Source organism: Lepeophtheirus salmonis, chromosome 3 (genome assembly GCF_016086655.4).
Source record: "Lepeophtheirus salmonis chromosome 3, UVic_Lsal_1.4, whole genome shotgun sequence".
Classification (NCBI taxonomy): domain Eukaryota; kingdom Metazoa; phylum Arthropoda; class Copepoda; order Siphonostomatoida; family Caligidae; genus Lepeophtheirus; species Lepeophtheirus salmonis.
Window position 1 is genome coordinate 44,366,465 of NC_052133.2, and position 19,557 is coordinate 44,386,021.

The following is a 19,557-nucleotide window of genomic DNA, read 5'->3' on the forward strand; positions in this document are numbered from 1 at the left end:
AATCCTTTACAATTATTTCTAGAAAATAATCCCCTTCATATGTTTGGCACAACTGGTCTTTAAATGGTCCATTCTTTCGCGCCAATTTTCGATGACGCGTTCGAGCATTGTGACCAGAATCTCACAAATAACTCGCTCAATATTTGCTTCCAATGCTTCAATCGTCGCTGGTTTATCCACATAGACTTTTACTTTTACGTAGCCCTAAAGAAAAAAGTCCAAAGGTGTGATATCAGACGATCTTGGTGGCCAATTCACCAGGCCAAAACGTGAAATTAATTGCTCCCCAAAATGATGTCCCAATAAGTCCATTATTACGCGTGCTGTGTGACAAGTGCTACCGTCTTGTTGGAACCAAATATCGTGAAGCCCATGTGCTTCAATTTGAGGTACCAAAAAGTATGTTACCATGGCGCGATAACGTTCGTCGTTGACGGTAACGTGTTGGCCGTCAGCGTTACGTACGTGCTGTATGTAGTCTATAAGTTGCTGCCCCTTCAAATTTTTCGATTATTCTGCAAATTGTGGATTCTGAAGGTCGATTATGTGGACCATAAGTTGGGCGTAATTTGCGAAAAACTTCTTTCACAGAACGCTGATTTTCATAGTACAATTGAAAAATTTGTACACTTTGTTGGTGCGTATATCTTTCCATGAAGAATTGTAAAACAATACTGAGTAAAAATGACCTATGAATTTGACAGAACTCGCGCGCGCCTGTCAAAAAATCCCTACTGGAAAAAACCGCTTGTTTTGAATAACCCTTTATATAAGAATGACTCCGATGTCGACCCTTGATTTTACTCCGAGTTCAACAAGGTTATTCCAACACTGAATATGAGAATAATAATAGCAGCTTTAGAAAATAAGAATAAAACATATATTTAAGTGGCAACTTCACAAAGCTAATTTATTTTCATCTATGTTGATTTCTTTCTTCTCCCAACTGCTTCCAGTAGATCTAATAAAACGTATTGACAGCCACAATGCTACACAAGCTCATAAAAAAAATCTATGTCAGCTGATTTGTCGTCTCTCAATATTACAAACATGTATTTCTTCTTTTATTAGAGTATGAGCCACAAATATCCATCACGGGCCTGAGAGTGGCATTTCAGGCCACTTAATGTCTAAGTGCGGTCCCCTACTCATTCTTACTTTAAGTAGTATTTTCTTTAAAAAAAATCGCTATGGGGAAAAAAAAGTTTTAGAACAAAAGAGTGAAAAACATTTCTTTTAAGGACTTATTTTCTAAAAAAAGAAGGTAATTCGATCAAATTTTGCAGCAGATGAATTTTTTTTTATTTTATGAAAGATAAAAATTATGCGTACGGTCTTGTATATTTTTGCCAGAGCGGCCTTATTTTTAAGTAGTTTACCTTTGAAAAATTAGATTTCCCTAAATTTGAAATAAATATGTATTTAATAGTTTTGTTTTATAAAACTATTTTTATGAAATTTAATATAATAGGTTCCGTGGCACATTAATATATTCCAAATGGAAATGCCACTCAATATATTAAAAGGTTGGACATCCTTGCTCTAAGCTTAGGGCTGATTGGATCAAAGAAATCAAAACGTAAAAAATGGCCAGACTGTTCATATTTGTGTATTTATTTATCAGTTAATTAACTGATAACAATTAAGCAACTTTTTTTTATAGGCACAATTGTTGAACTCAGGATGAGTTCTGTCTAAATTGGATTGATTTTCTTTGATAAATATAATATCTGTAACAATAATTGGCAACTTTAGTCCATTAATTAAAATAATACAAATTTATTTATGTCAATGTACAATACATATAATTTACAAATGAACAAACACTTTGATAGGAAAATGATTGGATAATACATAGCATACAACATAACTTAGAAAAACAAAGCAGTTGATGTCATTTAGTTTCCCTCACTTCTATTGTAAGGATATTTCATTCAATTATAGGTATACAGGGTTTGGCAGTAAAACGTGGACTCGAGAGGTAACTTTAGAAATACTTTTTCATTTTCAGAATTTAAAATTATCACTTTAACAAATCTTGTACGCAAGGCCTTTGCAAACGTGCTCACTCAAACTTGCCCCCTTTGAATTCATCCTTGATCTTCCAGAGTGGGTTTATCTCCCTATTTTGCAAGACTTATTATTTAATAATGATATCATTTATCGGGGTGCGCAATCAAAAATTATTTCATAAAGCAAAGTTTGTTTGTCTGAATATACGATAAAAAGTCACGGGGTGCACTGTATATAGTGCTTCCTGATGTATATCATAAAAGAAATTATAATATAGTTGTATTAATGAAATATTGTAGACGTGTGCATTTATAACAAAAGCATTGTTTCTATTTTTTTTTTTTCTTATTGGTCACTTATGATTTATGTGCATTTTCAGTATGTATTTAGATTTTTATGAACCCTGCTATGTTAAAATAAATTTTATTTGCTTTTATTAGCGCTCTTAAGAATAAAGCACTCATCGGCCACTCCAACATATTTAAAAAATCAAACTCAAATTATAATTCATCCATTCTTGAGAACAGAACACGTCAAATGAATTGATGTAAGCATTGAATAGTTACATGTGAGTGTTCTCATGAAAAACGGAGAGTAACGTTGAATGATTTCTTGTGGATTTATCTTCTATATTATTAAATAAAAATTTGACTTTTAGTCGTGGCCTAATTACTTCAGGCAATGCCTGTAATATGGCTTATAATAAACAAAGAAACAAAAACAGTGATAGAGAATAATGAACTTTTGGCCTGAGTTCGTAGAAAGGAAAAGAAAAAAGGAAGAACACTGTACTCCATATAGATTTTCTTGGATTATTCTACTTTTCTCGCCACCAATAGATCCCCCACCCCCAAAAAAAGAAGTACAAATCTAGCCATATTATAGTGTTTTCAATAACTACTATTTTGATTTAATTCAAATATCACTTTTTATCATTTGGCATTCGCATCAAGTAGTATTCGATATGTCTAACGTCTTTTTTAAATTTAAAGTCATTTAACAATTTTTAATCAAGAACTAAGAGCATTATCTCCTTCGGTAATGTAAAAAATGCTATATTTTTAAATATACGTGTTTAATTTAGAAAGAAGATACAATTATAATCTTTAAAAATATAATTATATTAATCAGTTCTAAGTATCCCATGAATAATTATAAGCACTTATTTATTAGCCAAAAGTTTTTTCAACTTTTTGATCCTTAGCCGGTATTATACATATTTATAAATAGCATCCTTAAATGTCATTGATTCGATTAATTATAGATATCCCTGACCTTTTTACAAAGTATACGTCCCGGGTGTTCCATTGACATCGGAATACTTACAAATTCAATAATTAAGGAAAGTTGAGTAACTGAAATTTATTAAAAATTTGATATATTAAAGCATAAGCAATTAGTTATAAAACAAAACAAACTTGAGTTCTCTAGCTTACGTACAAGTCCAGAAAAGGTCCTTGAAAGTGATCGACGAATTTTCATTTGCGCACTCCATGCAGTTGGGCGTCTCCAGGACCAACGACTACCCAGTCAGCAAGTCTGAAACGTTGGAGAGGAAGAAGTGCTCTGTCAAAAAGGTCAAACTGGATTCGGAGGAGTTAAATAAAATAACACAGGCAAATCTCCTCAAGTGCATGAGGGCTCTCATTGAGATCTCGGGATTTCAAACCAGACTCACCAGAGATCTAACAAAAAGTGGATGAAAAGAGCCCTGTATAGGTGGAGAGGCCAAATTTGACACAGCAAAAAAATAACCCCATTTCCTCTGTAGCAAGACTATTTCTTGTTCTTTTTTTTTTAATCACACTTTTGGCCCCCTACAGCTCAAGGTCCTCGACTACACCTACTGGGGAAAAGGCCTGGACTATCTGTCCTCCTAACAACGAGGCCCTCAATGCCACCGCCAGCAAGCACTGGGACGCCATGACACATTACTACATCAGCAGCGGTTGCCAGACATTACACCGCGGACTGGAAGCCATCATTGCCCCTTGGGGTGACTACATGAATGATTAAAGGAGCTCAAATATACATATATTTTTAGTATCAATTTGGTGACATTCTATTGTTAACTAATAAATTATATCTTGTTGTAGTAAAAATTCAAAGTGTTCAGATTTTAATAGACTACACGGTATAGTTATTAGTAAACTTAGTACTTTTACATAGATTACATTCCTGTAGTAATCCAAAACTCACATTTGCATTCTTGGATAATTATCCTCAGTGTTGATATTTGCATCTGTATAATTGCATTATTACACAATTTTGGTACGTCAACATAAAAAAAAATCTTTAAAAAATAATCTAAAAAAGGAAAAATCCCAAAAAAATAAATATCCTCAGGCCAATATTTTATAGAAATTTTTGAGTCCTTTATAGGCTTTGTATTCAAATTTGTGGGATGAGTTAAGATACTCTAGTTTTTAGCTGTAGTTAAGGACCTTTATTTGATTTAAAATACTTATACTAGCCCTGAAATGGCCTTTTTTAATCAAATCTATCAATTTCTCATTCTTGTGGTTACTTAATGTGTAATTTACGGGTTTCTCCAAAGGGTTAACAAGAACAATGATTTTTATTTGGGGGTGGGGAGGCAGCCCTGTTGGATTTTTATACAATTTCTATAGGATGTTTTTGTTTTTATATTAATGATAAGTTTTACGAATATTACCATTTTTGTAAAGGGACTAAATTTGAACGAATTACTTTATTTTAAATAAAAGAGGAAATATTTTAATCCCTATAACTATAAAAACTCTTCAACAGTGGGGAAGCAATGGCCCTTGGCCCCTATGGTTCCAGGGCCACTGAGTCTTGGACCGGAGTCCATATTCTGAATATTTGCAACTTCTCTATATCTTTAATCAAAGATTCAAAAGCTATTTTTACTGATCGCAAGGAAAGCATTAACCTATGGATTTGAAATGAGCTCAAAAGAAATATGAAGATTAAAAACTGAATCAATGAAAATATTAAAGAGCTTGAACTAGTGAGCATTGACTTGGAGTATAAGCAGGGTCATAAAATCTGGGGAGGGGCATCTAACATCCATTTTTTTGTTCGAGGATTGTTCATAGTCATGAATAGAGTCAAAGTAAATTTTTGAAGAAAAGGAACACAGTTTAGTTATTAGATAAGGATCAATGGTAGGGGGCATGTGCTCTTTTTGTATTTATGCTTTAATAGGTCGAATGGAGTTAACATCTCCCTCTAAAGAAAAATCCCGCTGCCCCCAAAAACACAAACGCCCCTGGAATGTTGTTGATTTTTTTCATACTAAGCTCTATCATTAATAAAACAATTTTGTTGACGCTTTACATTTTGCAACTGTCCTTGGACTCCCCTATGTAAATCTACTTTCATATGAGTAACTCATTTTCATAAGCAAATATTAGACATCCATTAAAATACATTTTATTCCAACGATTACTAAGATGAAGTCTAAAAGTAATACGTAAAAACGTGTTACTTTTTAGTATTTTGAATATTCTGTTTCTATTGGTGTTGGATTCGAGTATTACTCGAAATCGAAAAAAAACTCAATCATACTTTTTTTGAAGATTACTTGATTAGTTAAATTTTTAGTTTGACTCAAAGAAAATAAAAATAATAAGTAAGGCATGAACCATTCCAGTTTCCATTAGTTTGGTGGTCACCTACCTGTCGATGACAAAAAATTTGCATATGCTCAGCGTGAGCCTTCAATGTATTTCTATCTCTATGGCTGCTACGTTCTTTATTTTAATGTTTTTATGATTGGGAAAATTCATATTATATATAAATACAGAGAAATAGAGATGAAGTCATAACGGAGTGAGTTTCATATATATATCGATTTCCTGCATATATTCTACATACAAAAATAATTACATGATATTTGTTGCGTCTGCAAGAAGACATGAAGGGCCATCATTGAACTACTACTACTACTGAAAGAAGAGAACTTACAAAGTAATCATCTTCAATTTATAAATCCCACTACATCCACTTGAGCAAAAGAGATCTTATTCCCATCAAACAAACAAGTGATTAATGAATAACTTTGAGACAATTGCCTCGAAGAAGATGAACAACTAACATTATAAGTTTGAGTCTTGAGGATATGTCACGGCCTTATCTCCCTAATAAAAGTATAATATACACTGTATTTTGTTGTCAACTGTCGATAATTCTGCCTTCTTTGATCCTAATCAGTTTTCTAAACGTTGATTGGTTGAATTTGAATAAGCTGTTAACTTTTATTGAATAATAATTATATAGATGGGAAGAAATGACATTAAAAACTTAATTATTCAAACGGCGATTACGAATTGAGCAGTAAACTTTTTTCCATCCTTTATTCCTTTCATAGAATTTAATATTCCCTTTCTTCAGTTTTCTGGGAGCCCTAAACAGCTTGATGTAATCATCACAAACTTTTTCCCTACATCTGATGAATTTAGATTGTTGTAAACTTTTTAATGACACTCTAAATGCCTTCGTGGATTGTTTTGATGTGGGTATTTTAAAGTCCTTGGTAAAGCTAAATACAGGGTGTCCACGATAAATTGGAACTATCTTAAAATTCAACCTGCTTGAAAAAGATGGAAGTGTATTTGTTAATATGAAAAAGTTAGAACTGATATTAAACAATAAATGCATTCAACATGTCCTCCCTCAGCAGCCACCATCTTCTCCATCCTGCCCCTAAAGGATTTGCATGCCCTGATGACTTCCGCGGAATCGACAGCATTCCACTTCCTCGTAATGGAGCCTGGGAACTTTGTGGTGAAGACCGCAGGGACCTCTTCTCTCTCCTTGGCAAGCCACCTGTCATTCTGGACGTTGTAGCTTCTGTCGACAGTCCAGTTCTTCTCGTCGGAGAAGAAGATGATTCTTCCTCCATGGCTCTTCAGGTCATTGGAGGAGACACTTAACATTGGTGAGCCTGGTGGCCTTCATGGATGCCGTGAGGATGTTGTGTTTGGCCATTCCGTATGACCTGTCCCCGAGGCCCTCATTCAGAGCCTTGGAGACCAGCTGCTTGCTCACTCCACGGTTCTTGGCCAACCTGGACAAGGAAGTCCCCGGGGAAGCCTTGATGGACTTCCGGAGGCCTTCAAGGAAGCGGGGAGTGCGGATTCGGTCACTTCTCATGTTATGGGCCTTACGGCAGACCTTCCCCTCAACCTCCTAGGCATTGAAGACCTGGTACACCGTGGTCTTGGGGTAGTTAAGAAGCTTGTAGATAGCAGAGGGCTTGTGTCCCGCACGAGCCAATTCGAGGATGGTGTCTCTCCTTGCTTGTTCCATGATGACTATTGTTTGTTGTCAAAACAATTGTGGTGGAAGTTATAGTGTATTGTTCACGCAACCTTTTATATTAGTAGGATTTAACTCCGAATATCCACATTATGCCTCTGAATGAAGTTTAAAGTAGTTCCAATTTATCGTGGACACCCAATACTAGCGTTGCCAAAGATATGGTTTTTGTTTGAAACTTCCAAAAGTAACAAAAGAGTCTCAGCGGAAACGAAGGCTTTAGAGTATGCTTTACTTAACTCTAAAGCTTTAATAGCAAACGTAATAACAAATAATAATGAGTTAGATCCTGTTAGCTGAGAGCAATTTTTATAGCAGCATGTACAATAATATATGCTGATCTTTCAACTAAAGTTTTGTCTCTGGGTAATAATGCGTGGACTTTGGCTGGAGAAGAATTTAAGTACCTTCCGTCAACTTCAAGACACTCTTTAAAGGCTTTCAAAATTATTTTAAGACAAACTTCTTTTTTTTTGTATTTTCATCAACTATCTTAGTTTTATTGTGAATCCCGTCTTTTTATATTTCCGATAGTTCCGATATTTTATTAGTTTAACATACATACTTTTTGTAAATGTTAGTAACATTGCGATGTAATCTTACACCAAAGCTTTAATTTTAAGCTAAAATGTTTATTAATGTATATATTTTATGTAACTGCTTCGGTATTTTAGTGTAAGAACGAAATAAATGACCCATTATTGCCATGCATTCAAAAATTTACATTCTGTTGACAACAATGAAACATAAGATACTAGAAAAATAATTTTTTAAACATATAGCCAGACCAAATTTTAAAAAGAGACTATTATAAAATATAAAAAGATCAGGAATTTTAAAAATAAATATCAATAATACCATTAATTGTAGGTGAAGTAAAAAAAATTAAATTTTCATTTGAGCATTCGTGTAAAGATTGACAATATGTGAATTTTGATCGAGGTTATTACCTTTTATAGACAATATATAGCGTTTTTGTAGTAATCCCATCAACTTTTTCATAATTCAAAGTAGAAAGGAAGTCCTTTTTGTCCAGTCGTTGATTGAATAAGTTACTAACCATTTTACAACGTCTCCGTAGGTTATAGATAAACATTGACACTCCCACAAAATGTGATCAGAAGTTTCTTTTAGACATTGACAGAAGATTTAAATTCCCCGTTCGTCATTAAAATAGTGGCAGCAACCTCGAGAGGCCCAGATAGTATTCTCGAAGATAATTCTATAGTTAAAAAGATACTAGGTAACTACACCTATTTTTGGACTTATTTCTGTTTCTTTTGAATGAAAGGTGTTGTGATACAATAAACCTTATGTAGAAAGGGACATATTCAATTTCTCCACTTTCCATTTACAAAGTGTTGAACTTTTGGTTTGAAAATCCTAGAACGGTCTTAAGACCATTATGATTTTTTAGCGGACTGAAATAATTCAGTACACAGAAGAAGTTAAATCTGGACTGGCCTCAAAGAAAAATTCGGTCCGTCTTATAACAAAATCAGCCTGGATCGATCTGATTTAAAATTGGGTTTAGACCGATTCTATAGATAAATTTTTGAATATGTTATGTGTCTTTCAAAATGTAAAAAATCGGTGTACAAACTTCATATGCAGTTAACTGTGTTGAATAAAACAAACTTGTACAACATCAGGCAGGAAGGGGGGGGGGAATCGGTTCATAGATTGAGACCAAATAAAATCGGTCTATTTATAGAGACTCTGAAACAACCAGTAAACAATTAAATTTCGTCCTACCGTCTGAGATTGTAGTCTGGACCGGTTAACAGATAATGTTCGGTCCTTGATGACGTCACGCAACTATATATATCAGTTCTACTAATGAAAGTCCAAAGGATTGGTCCCCAGATCTGATAGGACCGGTTCCACGACTGGATGGACTGAACCGAATAAATAAAGATGACTCAACACTAGTGAGAACTACTATCAATGATACCACATAACAAATATCCTCCAAATCCGTTTCCTTATGAAAAAGTCTAGATAAATGACCCATATACTGGTGTATATATTGTACATCTCGATAATTAGAATCCACGTCAACGACCTCTGACTTCCAATTGATTTCAATAAAAGCACCTTTCTCAATAAATACACACACACGTAGCTATAAGAGTTAGAAAAAGTGCCTGTCTAATGATTTATTGAAGAGATAATAACAAGAATTATAATATCTATAATATAAGTAACGAAGATGAACGAAAATATGATCAATATTTAAAAAAAAAACACTTGTGAGTTCTGCGTCCTACTTTAGGAGAGAGATTTTATTTTTTCCAATATTTTAAGATAAGAAAATTATGTGAGAGGCGTTTTTAAAACAAATTCTCTGAACTAACTAACTAGCTACCTATATAAAACGGATATGATGATTTAATATATTTAGAGTTGTCTAAAATATCACCTACCAGTATTGTTTAATAAACAGAAACTGAGAAAAAATACAGTTACCCATACAATTTCATTACATTAACTGCGAGTACCTATAAAAGGAAGGAAATAAACACTAATCTCACTACGTATCTAGCAAGGCAGGGATGTCGGGTGGGCTGGAGGGGCTGTAGTCCTGCCACACTAAGAAATTTTTGCTTTTTTTTTTAAATTCAATATTAAAAATATAATTTTTACATTTTTTTTACAAAAAATTTAATTTTTGTGAATAGTTTTGGATTTTTGAACTCTTTTCGAAAAAATATAATATTTAGAATTTCTTTCAAAATATGAAATTACATTTGTAAATTTTTTTTCCAATTTTTTGTGAATAACTTTAGAATTGTGAAATTTTTTCCACAAAAATTTAATATTTGAAATTTAATTTTTAAATTCTTTTTTCAAAAATTTAACTTTTTGCGAATAGCTATTGATTTTTGAATTTTTTTTTTAAAAAGTATATAATATTTGAAATTTATTTTTAAAAAGTTTAATTTTGAAATTTTTTTCCAAAAAATTTAATACTTGAACATAAATTTTTGAATTTTTTAGTGAATAACTATGGAATTTTGAAAAAAATTTACAGAAAATTTAATATCTGGAATTAAATTTTTAAATTCTTTTTCAAAATTAAATTTTTTGTGTAGCTATGGATTTTTGAAAAAAAATATTACTTGATATTTTTTTCGTAAAAATTGTTATTTTTGGATTTTTTTTTCAAAAAGTGTCGTCACACTTACAAATATCTTTTTTAAATTGTATTTTCATTATCAATTTCGTACCAACATACCTTAAACATCTAAAATGTCTTACCAACCAAATGTTAGAAATTGAAAAAATAGGCGTAAAAATAATTATATTCCCTATTGTGTGATATTTGACTTCATCAATTAGTTACTACATTCTGATGCTTTATATATATTTATATCTCATTTGTAAACCCGACAGCTCGTAGCCCGATCCACCTATACTTAATAAGAATTATGTAATAATAAAATTAAAAAAACCTAAATAATTACAAGAGACTCAACGTTATTAAATATTTATTTCGAAAAAAAAAAAAACACCTTTCTAAGGGTATGAAACATCACACTAAAAAAACATGCAAAATATATAAGCGAATTAAAAAGAAGGTAAAATTGTAGGGGGGAGGGAGGGGGGAGGCTTAGAGGTATAATTAAATCTATTTAAATGGAGGGAGATAAATATATAATAAGAGAGAGATATTGAAATAGAAAGAACGAGAAATTAAACCTTCTTTAATAAACTTCATAAAAATTAAAAAAAAAAAAAAAAGTCTCAATATATATAAATATATGCTACACATCCTCTCACATATATATTATATATCTTTTTGAAAACTTGGGTGTGCAAATCTTTGGTGAACAACCAGAAGCAACTTCTTTCATTTACATAAACTTTGGAATAACAATATCAGTTAAATAATAATATAGGTATATATATCAATAATTAATATATGTACAATTTTACTATAATACAAGAGGGATTATTATATATATATATAATAATAATAAGTAAGATATCTTCTAAATAGTATTAATTACTTAGGGGGGAAGGGTGTCGAACTAAGAAGAGAAACATTTAAAAAAAAATGAGAATAAAGGCACTAGAAAAATAATATTAATGTTCATAATTAAAGATTTTCTTTCTTAACAAAATAGTTCCCTTTGTTTTTTGGTAGTATTTTTTTCTTTAAAAAGTATATAAAATTTACCGGGATATATAGGTATATATAAAAAACCAATGGTTCCTCTTCAAACACGCAAAATATTTAGAGTGATCAACTACACAAAGGACATCATCACGTGACGCGGGCGGGCATATATATAATCTTCTTTTCTTATTTTACTAGGGGTTGTAATAATAAAGGAAAGACGATTAAGCTCATTCGGAAGGTATCTTTCGGATTCGGATTTGAGTGTGTATATGTAATATATATATCTACACACACAGAGATATTATAAGTAACAAACAAACATAACAAGGGTTGGAGAAGGAGGGATTCGAATAGGTTGGGTGCAATTCTTTATTCTATTATTCCAATTGCTTAAGGAATTCATGGGTTTTGAAATATTCTGGAATGGGTTCATCGTAGCGAGCTATGATTTTGTAAATTTGTTTTTTCCAACTGGGCTCAACGTCTTTTCCTATGGATATGGAATTGAAAAATTCTCTGAGAGTCACTTCAATTGCGGGTAAAAAGTGTCCAGGGACCTATAAGTGAAAAACAATGGTTTAGTACGATGAATGAATGCTATTGGTTCTTTTAAATAATACTTGTAAACATAATATATAATAACTTAAGGATGGGGGAACAGAAAGTAGGAGAATACTAATGGATATTGTAGTTGTTCATAGAGGGAGACGCATGCGGGTGTTTTTTAAAGTGATTTTTGTGATATAATATTAATAATGTAGGCTACATAAGTAAGTATGAGTGAAAAGGGTGTCGTCCAATGGACTTTTTTAAAGGATATCATCATCATGCAAGTTAATTAATTAGAATTACCATCAAAAATAAAAGAGAAATCAAAATAACCAAAAAATGTACATATATTCAAAAAAAAAAAAAAAAGAACTAACGTTATTCATTCTAGTTGATCAAGAAATGTTTGAGATTTGAAGTATTCTGGAACATAATCATCTAATCTAGCGATAACTTTGTAGATTTGTTTTTTCCAAGATGGGTCCGAATCTTTGCCAATTTGAATGGCTTTGAAAAATTCGCATAGAGTTTGCTCCACAACCCAGCGAAACCGAGCTGGTACCTGCGAAAAAACACCCCTTTTCATTTTCTATAATTTATATGGATATAAAAATGCAATGAAAGAGAGGAAGAGAGAGAGACATTTTTAGATTCATCTCCTCTCATAAGTAGTACATTTATGTAGATATATATATATAACTATTTCAACATCAGATATTTATTTAGGGAGGTGGTTGTTGAGAGGGGGGTCTGAGGAACTGGGAGATTTCACATCTTTATTATATCAATAAGTATAATAATAGCAACACAAGATCTGAATAGATAATAGTGAGAGATTAATCCGTCATTCAACTCTACTTTTTTATGCGTTTATCTATTTTTGGAGCTATTCTCCATCATATATAGATTTATACATACATATTTATATAGAGATGACATAATATGTGGCGAGCACAACACAAAAACAAAAATGTGCAAGTGATTTATTTACATCACAGAGTCAAACCTAATCTAACGGGCATCTCTTTTAAGCGTGTCACTAAGCACCCATATCCAATTTACAAATTTAGAATTCTTACAAAATAAGAAACTTGGTTTGTGGGGTCACAAAGGAGACACTTTTTCGGTTTCCAGGGTCTGACACTTACTACAGGGTTGAGTTTATATATATACAGCCAAATATTCTTATACATATAACATCCGGTCAATTAGAGGGCTTTGTATTCAAATTTAAGAGGGATGAGTTGAGATAATATATCAAATAATGTTAAATATACTTATGAAACCTTATTTGATCAATAAAGCCTTTTATCTAGATAAAATCTATCAATTTGCAATTTACGGCATCTCCAAAGGATTAATGGTCATAAAAATTAAGCAAATTTAGATAAAATTTTGAGTCTAATTTATTGATAGGATTGGACGATAATAATTTGTCATAGAATAATAAATATGTACTCAATTTTGAGTCTATATCATACTAGATTTTTTTTGTTTTAACGGGTCACATATATATTAGAATTACGTAGGTTCACAAAAGAAAAAAAAAGAGGATATATGCCTTACCTCAATATGATTATTTCGATTATAGTGCAAATTAATAACACGATATAATTCGGACTCTATCGTCACATGGAGGTCTTCAGAGTTCTTTATGCCTTCACTAAGGGCTTGGCGCGCGTACTTCTCCATTTGAATATAAAAAAATTCCCTTAAGAAAGAAAAAAAAAAAAAACTTTATTAGCTAACAATAATTGCAGGTGTAAAAGATAAAGAGGTAAATAAAGAAAGGACATCTGTTAAGAAAAGTAAGCATATGAAGAAGTAATCTTTATCTTTCGGCTATGTACATTGTATTTTAGGGTGGATCGTCTTCTGGAGGGGATTCATCAAATTTTTTGAATTTCAATAACGGGTTATACGGAGGAGTTGTGTATTAGTATAAAGAGCATTCTTATAAAATATGAGCTCGAAGGAGTGGGGTTCAGAGGTTCTTTCCCTAACCATATAAATTATAAAACGTGGATTTTTGCATATAATTAATTTTTATTATGAAGATGACCAATCCCATTCATTTGATCGTCAAGACAAGATCACCGCCCCAACGATTTTTATGAGGAGTAAGTATTTATTAGATAATGTGATGATTAATAATTATCAACCTTGAAAAAATTAAATAAATGATTGTTTAGCACTATTTTTTAAATGTTCCTTTAATTGCTCAGAGTGAGTTACTCTGATTAAGTAACAGTATACATTAGAGTATTACAATCACTCCATCGACCTAAGAATGGTCTTTGAAGTTCATATACATTTCCTTCCCTAGGAACAACGGAGACGCGAACCTACGCACATTGAATTCAAGAGAATAATTTCTCCAGAGCAAGTTGTCCACTGAGCCATCATTTTTTTCCTCTTGATTAGTGTTGTGTCAGTCCTTGTCACGTCCAATCCTAAAACTTATAAAGTTCGAACCTTGATGACGTGACTAAACTTTATTTCTTCTTTTTTTAAATCAGTTCTAGTACCGACAGTCCAATTGATAGGGCCGGTTCTAAGACTGGACCAAATAAATAAGGACGGACACAACACTACTCTTGATCCATAAATATTTAACATAAAATTTGATTTGTTGGGGACCCACTTATTGACCCATTTGATCATTATTTTAGGGTTAAAATATCATTAGATATCCTTAAAAGAGGGCGTATAAATAAAGCTGAACTGGAGAACTTACAAAATATGTAAGTTCAATCCTTTTAAAATTTGGCATGTAATGGTCTTTTAGACTATTACACACATTTCTACATATACCCCTCTCGGATTGATAAAATGTTCATTTTCGACTCACTCTAATGTATTTTGTACACAATGTACCTATCCACCTAGGTATGTACATACATATATAAACAAGCAGCACATCACAAGAAAGAAAGGAACGAAAAAAAAACACACAACGTAATTTATCGATTACTTGTGGTCCATCTGCTTTAATTTCCTTTTAATGGTTGTAATATTGATCTAAGACACACACAAAATTATTTTTATTATTATCATTATTACAGGAGTCTCTCCAATTTTGTGTGTTGTGTATATACTATAATATAAAGGGCATCAAACATCTGCTTGTCTCTTCTTCTCCCTTGGAAAGAAAAGCATTTTTACAAGTGTCAAAATCATATTTCTTCTTCTACTTCTCTAGTCAAAGGGGGAATGTACATTTATAGTACACACATATAAACCCCCTTCTTATGTGCTTCTACTTATATATATATAAAGGCCAGCTGTCTATCCCTTGGTAACCGAACGGGGAGAGAGAGAACTATGGAAAAATACAACAAGAGAACAGGCAGATGGGAGGAGGAGAGCCTTTCATTATTTTTTAAGATGAAAGGGATGCAGCAGCACCTATGTGCACATAAAATAAGCAGAGTAGCTGCATCCCTAATGCAGTAACAGCTTGACTTACGAAATTTAATGCATTTCATCTCCTTTGTAAGTCAAAGCAATTTATAAAACATTTTAAGTTTAAAGCGCATATCGCGCCCACTTGCCAGCTCTCCCCAGCTCACATATCAATGGACATTTGTGCTCATTATCCAGCATGTATCTCAGACAACACTCGTACAAATTTTGGGGTATACCTGTATTTCAAGGCACACGGGTAGTAGGGCAACTTTACATATAACAGATCAGATAATGATCGAATATAGCAAATTAATTGCTCAAATATATTAGAATTTCAATATAATCCTTCCATCTCCTACGTTTATTTCTCTAGGTATTAATTATTCTATACATGGTTTTACCCACCCTTCACCCTAATTGTTCGTTCATATTTTCTTACCTAAAGTTGGAGAACCATTTGACTAGTTGTGCAGTGTTATTCTTGTTGAATTTGATGTCTGGGAAGTACATTTTAAGAATAGCGGATGAGGGATAGCGAACCCAGAAAAACATTAATTTGGCTTTGCGTAAATGCATGGGAGTTAGTGTGGCGCTGTGTCCTCCGTCCAGAGAGAACCCTATACGTACATATAAAGAAAATAAATAATTACACATTGTTTTTTGTATGAGTAGTAAAGCATTTTCTTTGTTTCATAAAGACGGTTTTACGAGTCTCATTATCATTAGTTGGCGTTTCATAGAGAGCAATTCCTTCGTTTTATTAATTATAGAGGCACCACGATATGAAGGTGTATTTATAATATATGAACAAACAGTAATGATCATAAAGAAGCAATATTTTAACCTTTCTTTTCAAGAATATAATATACATACATTTTGAATGAATGAATTGAGAATGTGCCTTTAAGAAATCAACAAACTTTTCCTGCCTTTGAGGGGATCTTTTGTAATTGGTTATTTATGAACAATTGTAGCAGGGGATTTTGACATGTCTTACAAAGTAAAGACATGTTACAAAGACACAAGTCTTTGTTGTTCACAGCTGCTTATTAAGGACTTGCATATATAGGTATATATTTTCTTTAAAAAATAAATATATAAGTATACAACAACCTTCAATGATTTCTCAATTTCAAGGAAAAGAAGGAGAAATAATAATAAAAATAAAATAAATGTTATAGTCAACCACCATAGAAAATCAAATGACCGTGGAGATTTTTTTTTTTTTTTTTTTTTTGAAAAATCATAGAGCATAAAAGGAGTCTTCGTATAATATGATAAAGAAAATAAATAGCTAAAAAGAAAGTGAAACTGCTGAAGTGTCTTCTTACCCGAAAGAAATGGAAGTGATGAAGGAACTCTATCAAATTCATCAGAGTCAACATCAAAGTGCCGTAGGTCTGGAGAGGATCCATTGCCGCCCATAGTATTGACTATAGATGAGGGTGAGTCCCGATCATGACGCTTGCTGGAATCCGGGCTCCCAGGAGAGGAAGAGTCACGAAGGAGTGTATTGTGAAAACGATGAAAATCTGTCAAACTAGGATTGGGGATAGCAACAGATGTGGGAAGTCCTGGGAAAATTGGAGTGTCGCTCATGGGTGTTGGAGGAAAGAGTGGAGGAGTATTGTTCGAGGCAGAGGAATTGTGATGAGGATGATTATTACTAGCAGTTGTTCCTTCTCCATTGTTGTTAAGTACTCGTGACACTGTTCTTGGGGTGATGCGTGTATCCGTCACTTTGTGCCTTTTGGGCTTCTTTGGAGTCACTACGAGGCTGAGTGCCTCGTCTTGTTCAGGAAGATTCTCAATATCATTGTCATTGCTGCAACTGCTGTTGTTACTACTGATATTGTTATTGCTCTTGGAACTATTGGATCGACTACTTTTATTGCTATTATCCACAAGGGAAGGGGCTGGTCGAAGAGAGGGTGGAAGGGGTAGTCCAGAGAGGGATGATGTAGTAATTGTAGTATTGATAAGAGGCATGCTAGCAATACTCATGGGATTTCCATTGTTCCGTGATACAGCTCGATCTCTCACTTGAGGAGCTCTTCCAGAGGGTGTAGAGCTCTTGGTTGTTACAGGAATGTTATTATTAATAGCATGAATAATTGGAGGAGGTGGTAATGATGGTGGAATTAAAGGTAGATCCGTTGATGGGAAATTAAACTTTGAAGGGCCGTCATCCAAAGAAATAGGGGGATGAGGTAAGCCCAGTGGAGGAGGAGGTGGAAATATCTTAGGCCCAAGAGGTGTTCTCCGAGCATGCAGAAAACGACCAACGATAGACTCGATGATAACTGCCAAACTAGCAGTGATCTCTGATTTGAGAATTTCAGCTAGTCCCTGGAGTTCAGGAGATATTTCCGCTAATTTGTTGGCAATATTGTTATTTTTGTGGATGGTTTCATTCAGAATGTCTTTGGTAATTGTTTCTTTGGTGATTTTATCTTGTTGCTCTTGAATGAAGCGTCGAGCCATTTCCATATATTGAAATTGAAGAGCAGGAGGTCCAAAAGGAGTACTTGGATGGGAAGGAATGGGCGGAGGTGGGGGAGGAATGGATGTTGATGTGTTGGGAAGAGTTGGATAGCCAGAAGAGGGACGATCAATAGGATCTGCATTTTCATCATTATTTTTGCTTAATTTCTCTCTAACTCGTGATAGATGCTCCACTAGGGGATTCCGCTCCATTTTCTCCTTTTTCGACTCGGGAGGAGATACCTCTTCCTCTTCTTCAACGTTCATTTGAGTGGATTCATCGGGCTGCTGATCATGCAAGTCTCCTTTTGTGGAGAAATCCACTTGCACGGGTTGATAGAGCTTTCTTTTGTTTGAACCCGGAGTGAATCGCATAGAGGAAACAATGTTTTCAAGGCGTGCAGATTTTTCTTTCCCAGCAGATGAGCTGGATAGTCCAGCATCTGAGGATGTGGATCTTGGAGATGCACCGGAGTCTTCTTCATTACGAACAAGATCCATGGGTTGATCCATAGTCTCTTCCTCATCCGAAACGGGCTTTGACACCCGCATGGCACTCATTTCTTGCCTTACTTTGAGGAAGTGGGAGACGAGGGCATCCTTGAGATGATCTGTGTTGTTGTTGTTGTTGTTATTATTGGTTGTGGCATTAGAGCGAAAGTCATGATGACCAAGGAGACTAAGACCAGGCTCCATGTTGCTCTTGCTGTGTTGTTGTTGATGTCGGAGTAAAAGTGTTTTTGTGGTATAGGCAGCGGCCGCTAAGGCTAATTTTCCGTGAAGTAAATCTCTTAGTCCGAAGAAGCTGTCGTGTGCATGACCCAAGTTTTTGAAATACACTAACTTTGCCGCAGAAGAGGACTGATGATGATGTGAAGACCAACTATTTTGTCTATTAAATTTATCTTGGATGTCTGATTCACGAGGAAGAAGATTCCCTATTGATGATTCTTCCTCCGTCTTAGAAGAACAATTTCCCGTCCTGCGCTCCTCCGCGGATGATATTGTATTTTCTTTAGCGCGCTCTTTTTCCACGACGTTCTCTTCCTCTTTCCCCTCTATGTCTTCTTTTTCTTCTTGTGCTGCCCCTGCCTCTACTCCAGCTTCGTCTTCGTGTTCTTCATCATCTCCCCCTACTATTTCCCCCCTACATCTTCTTCCATTCCCGTCGACGCCATTTTCTTTTAACCCGCTATTATCTCTTCCGTTCAACCTCCTCTCTTCTTCCTCACTTATTATTACATCTTCTCCCCCTTGTTGTACTTGTAATAATTCCTCCTCTTCTTTGAGAGGCGTCGACGACCTGGGGTGATGAGCATGATGTGGTCGCATCATCAGTGCACTCTTCACTACGTCTGCCTGAGGGAATCGAGGAAAGGGAAAACTACTGCTACTTGAGCATGGGGGGCCTGAGTGAGGTGGGCCCATAAGTCTTGGGGGTTGCGGAAGATTACTCAGGGGACGACCAGGATGGATAGAACCTATAAATATAAATAATAGAGTATTAAGAATTATATATAATATCATAATTTTCTCGTCAAATACTCATACATTAATCTATATTATGGATATCAAATCTCCTGTAGAGTACTTCTAAAGTCATCATAATTCACATATTATATATTAATATATGTATACTCATATTTGACATAAGTGCATAGTTTAATTATTGC

The 19,557-nt window shown here is 33.8% G+C and overlaps 1 protein-coding gene across 3 annotated transcripts; it reads right to left on the minus strand.

The window, feature by feature from the left end:
* Positions 1–10,791: 10,791 nt before the first annotated feature.
* pros (homeobox protein prospero) lies at positions 10,792–19,380 on the minus strand. Of its 3 annotated transcripts, none has more exons than XM_040709385.2 (5): positions 16,732–19,380; positions 15,840–16,017; positions 13,559–13,703; positions 12,370–12,554; positions 10,792–12,000 (listed from the first exon to the last, which is right to left on the minus strand). In XM_040709385.2, the coding sequence occupies exons 1-4, from the start codon at positions 19,310–19,312 to the stop codon at positions 12,375–12,377; spliced, it is 3,084 nt and encodes a 1,027-aa protein (XP_040565319.2). In that variant the 5' UTR covers positions 19,313–19,380; the 3' UTR covers positions 10,792–12,000; positions 12,370–12,374. The 3 variants fall into 3 exon arrangements, with proteins under 3 accessions (XP_040565319.2, XP_040565318.2, XP_040565320.2); XM_040709384.2 differs by having other exon boundaries at positions 12,370–12,581; XM_040709386.2 differs by lacking the exon at positions 12,370–12,554 and having other exon boundaries at positions 16,732–19,379.
* Positions 19,381–19,557: the final 177 nt, after the last annotated feature.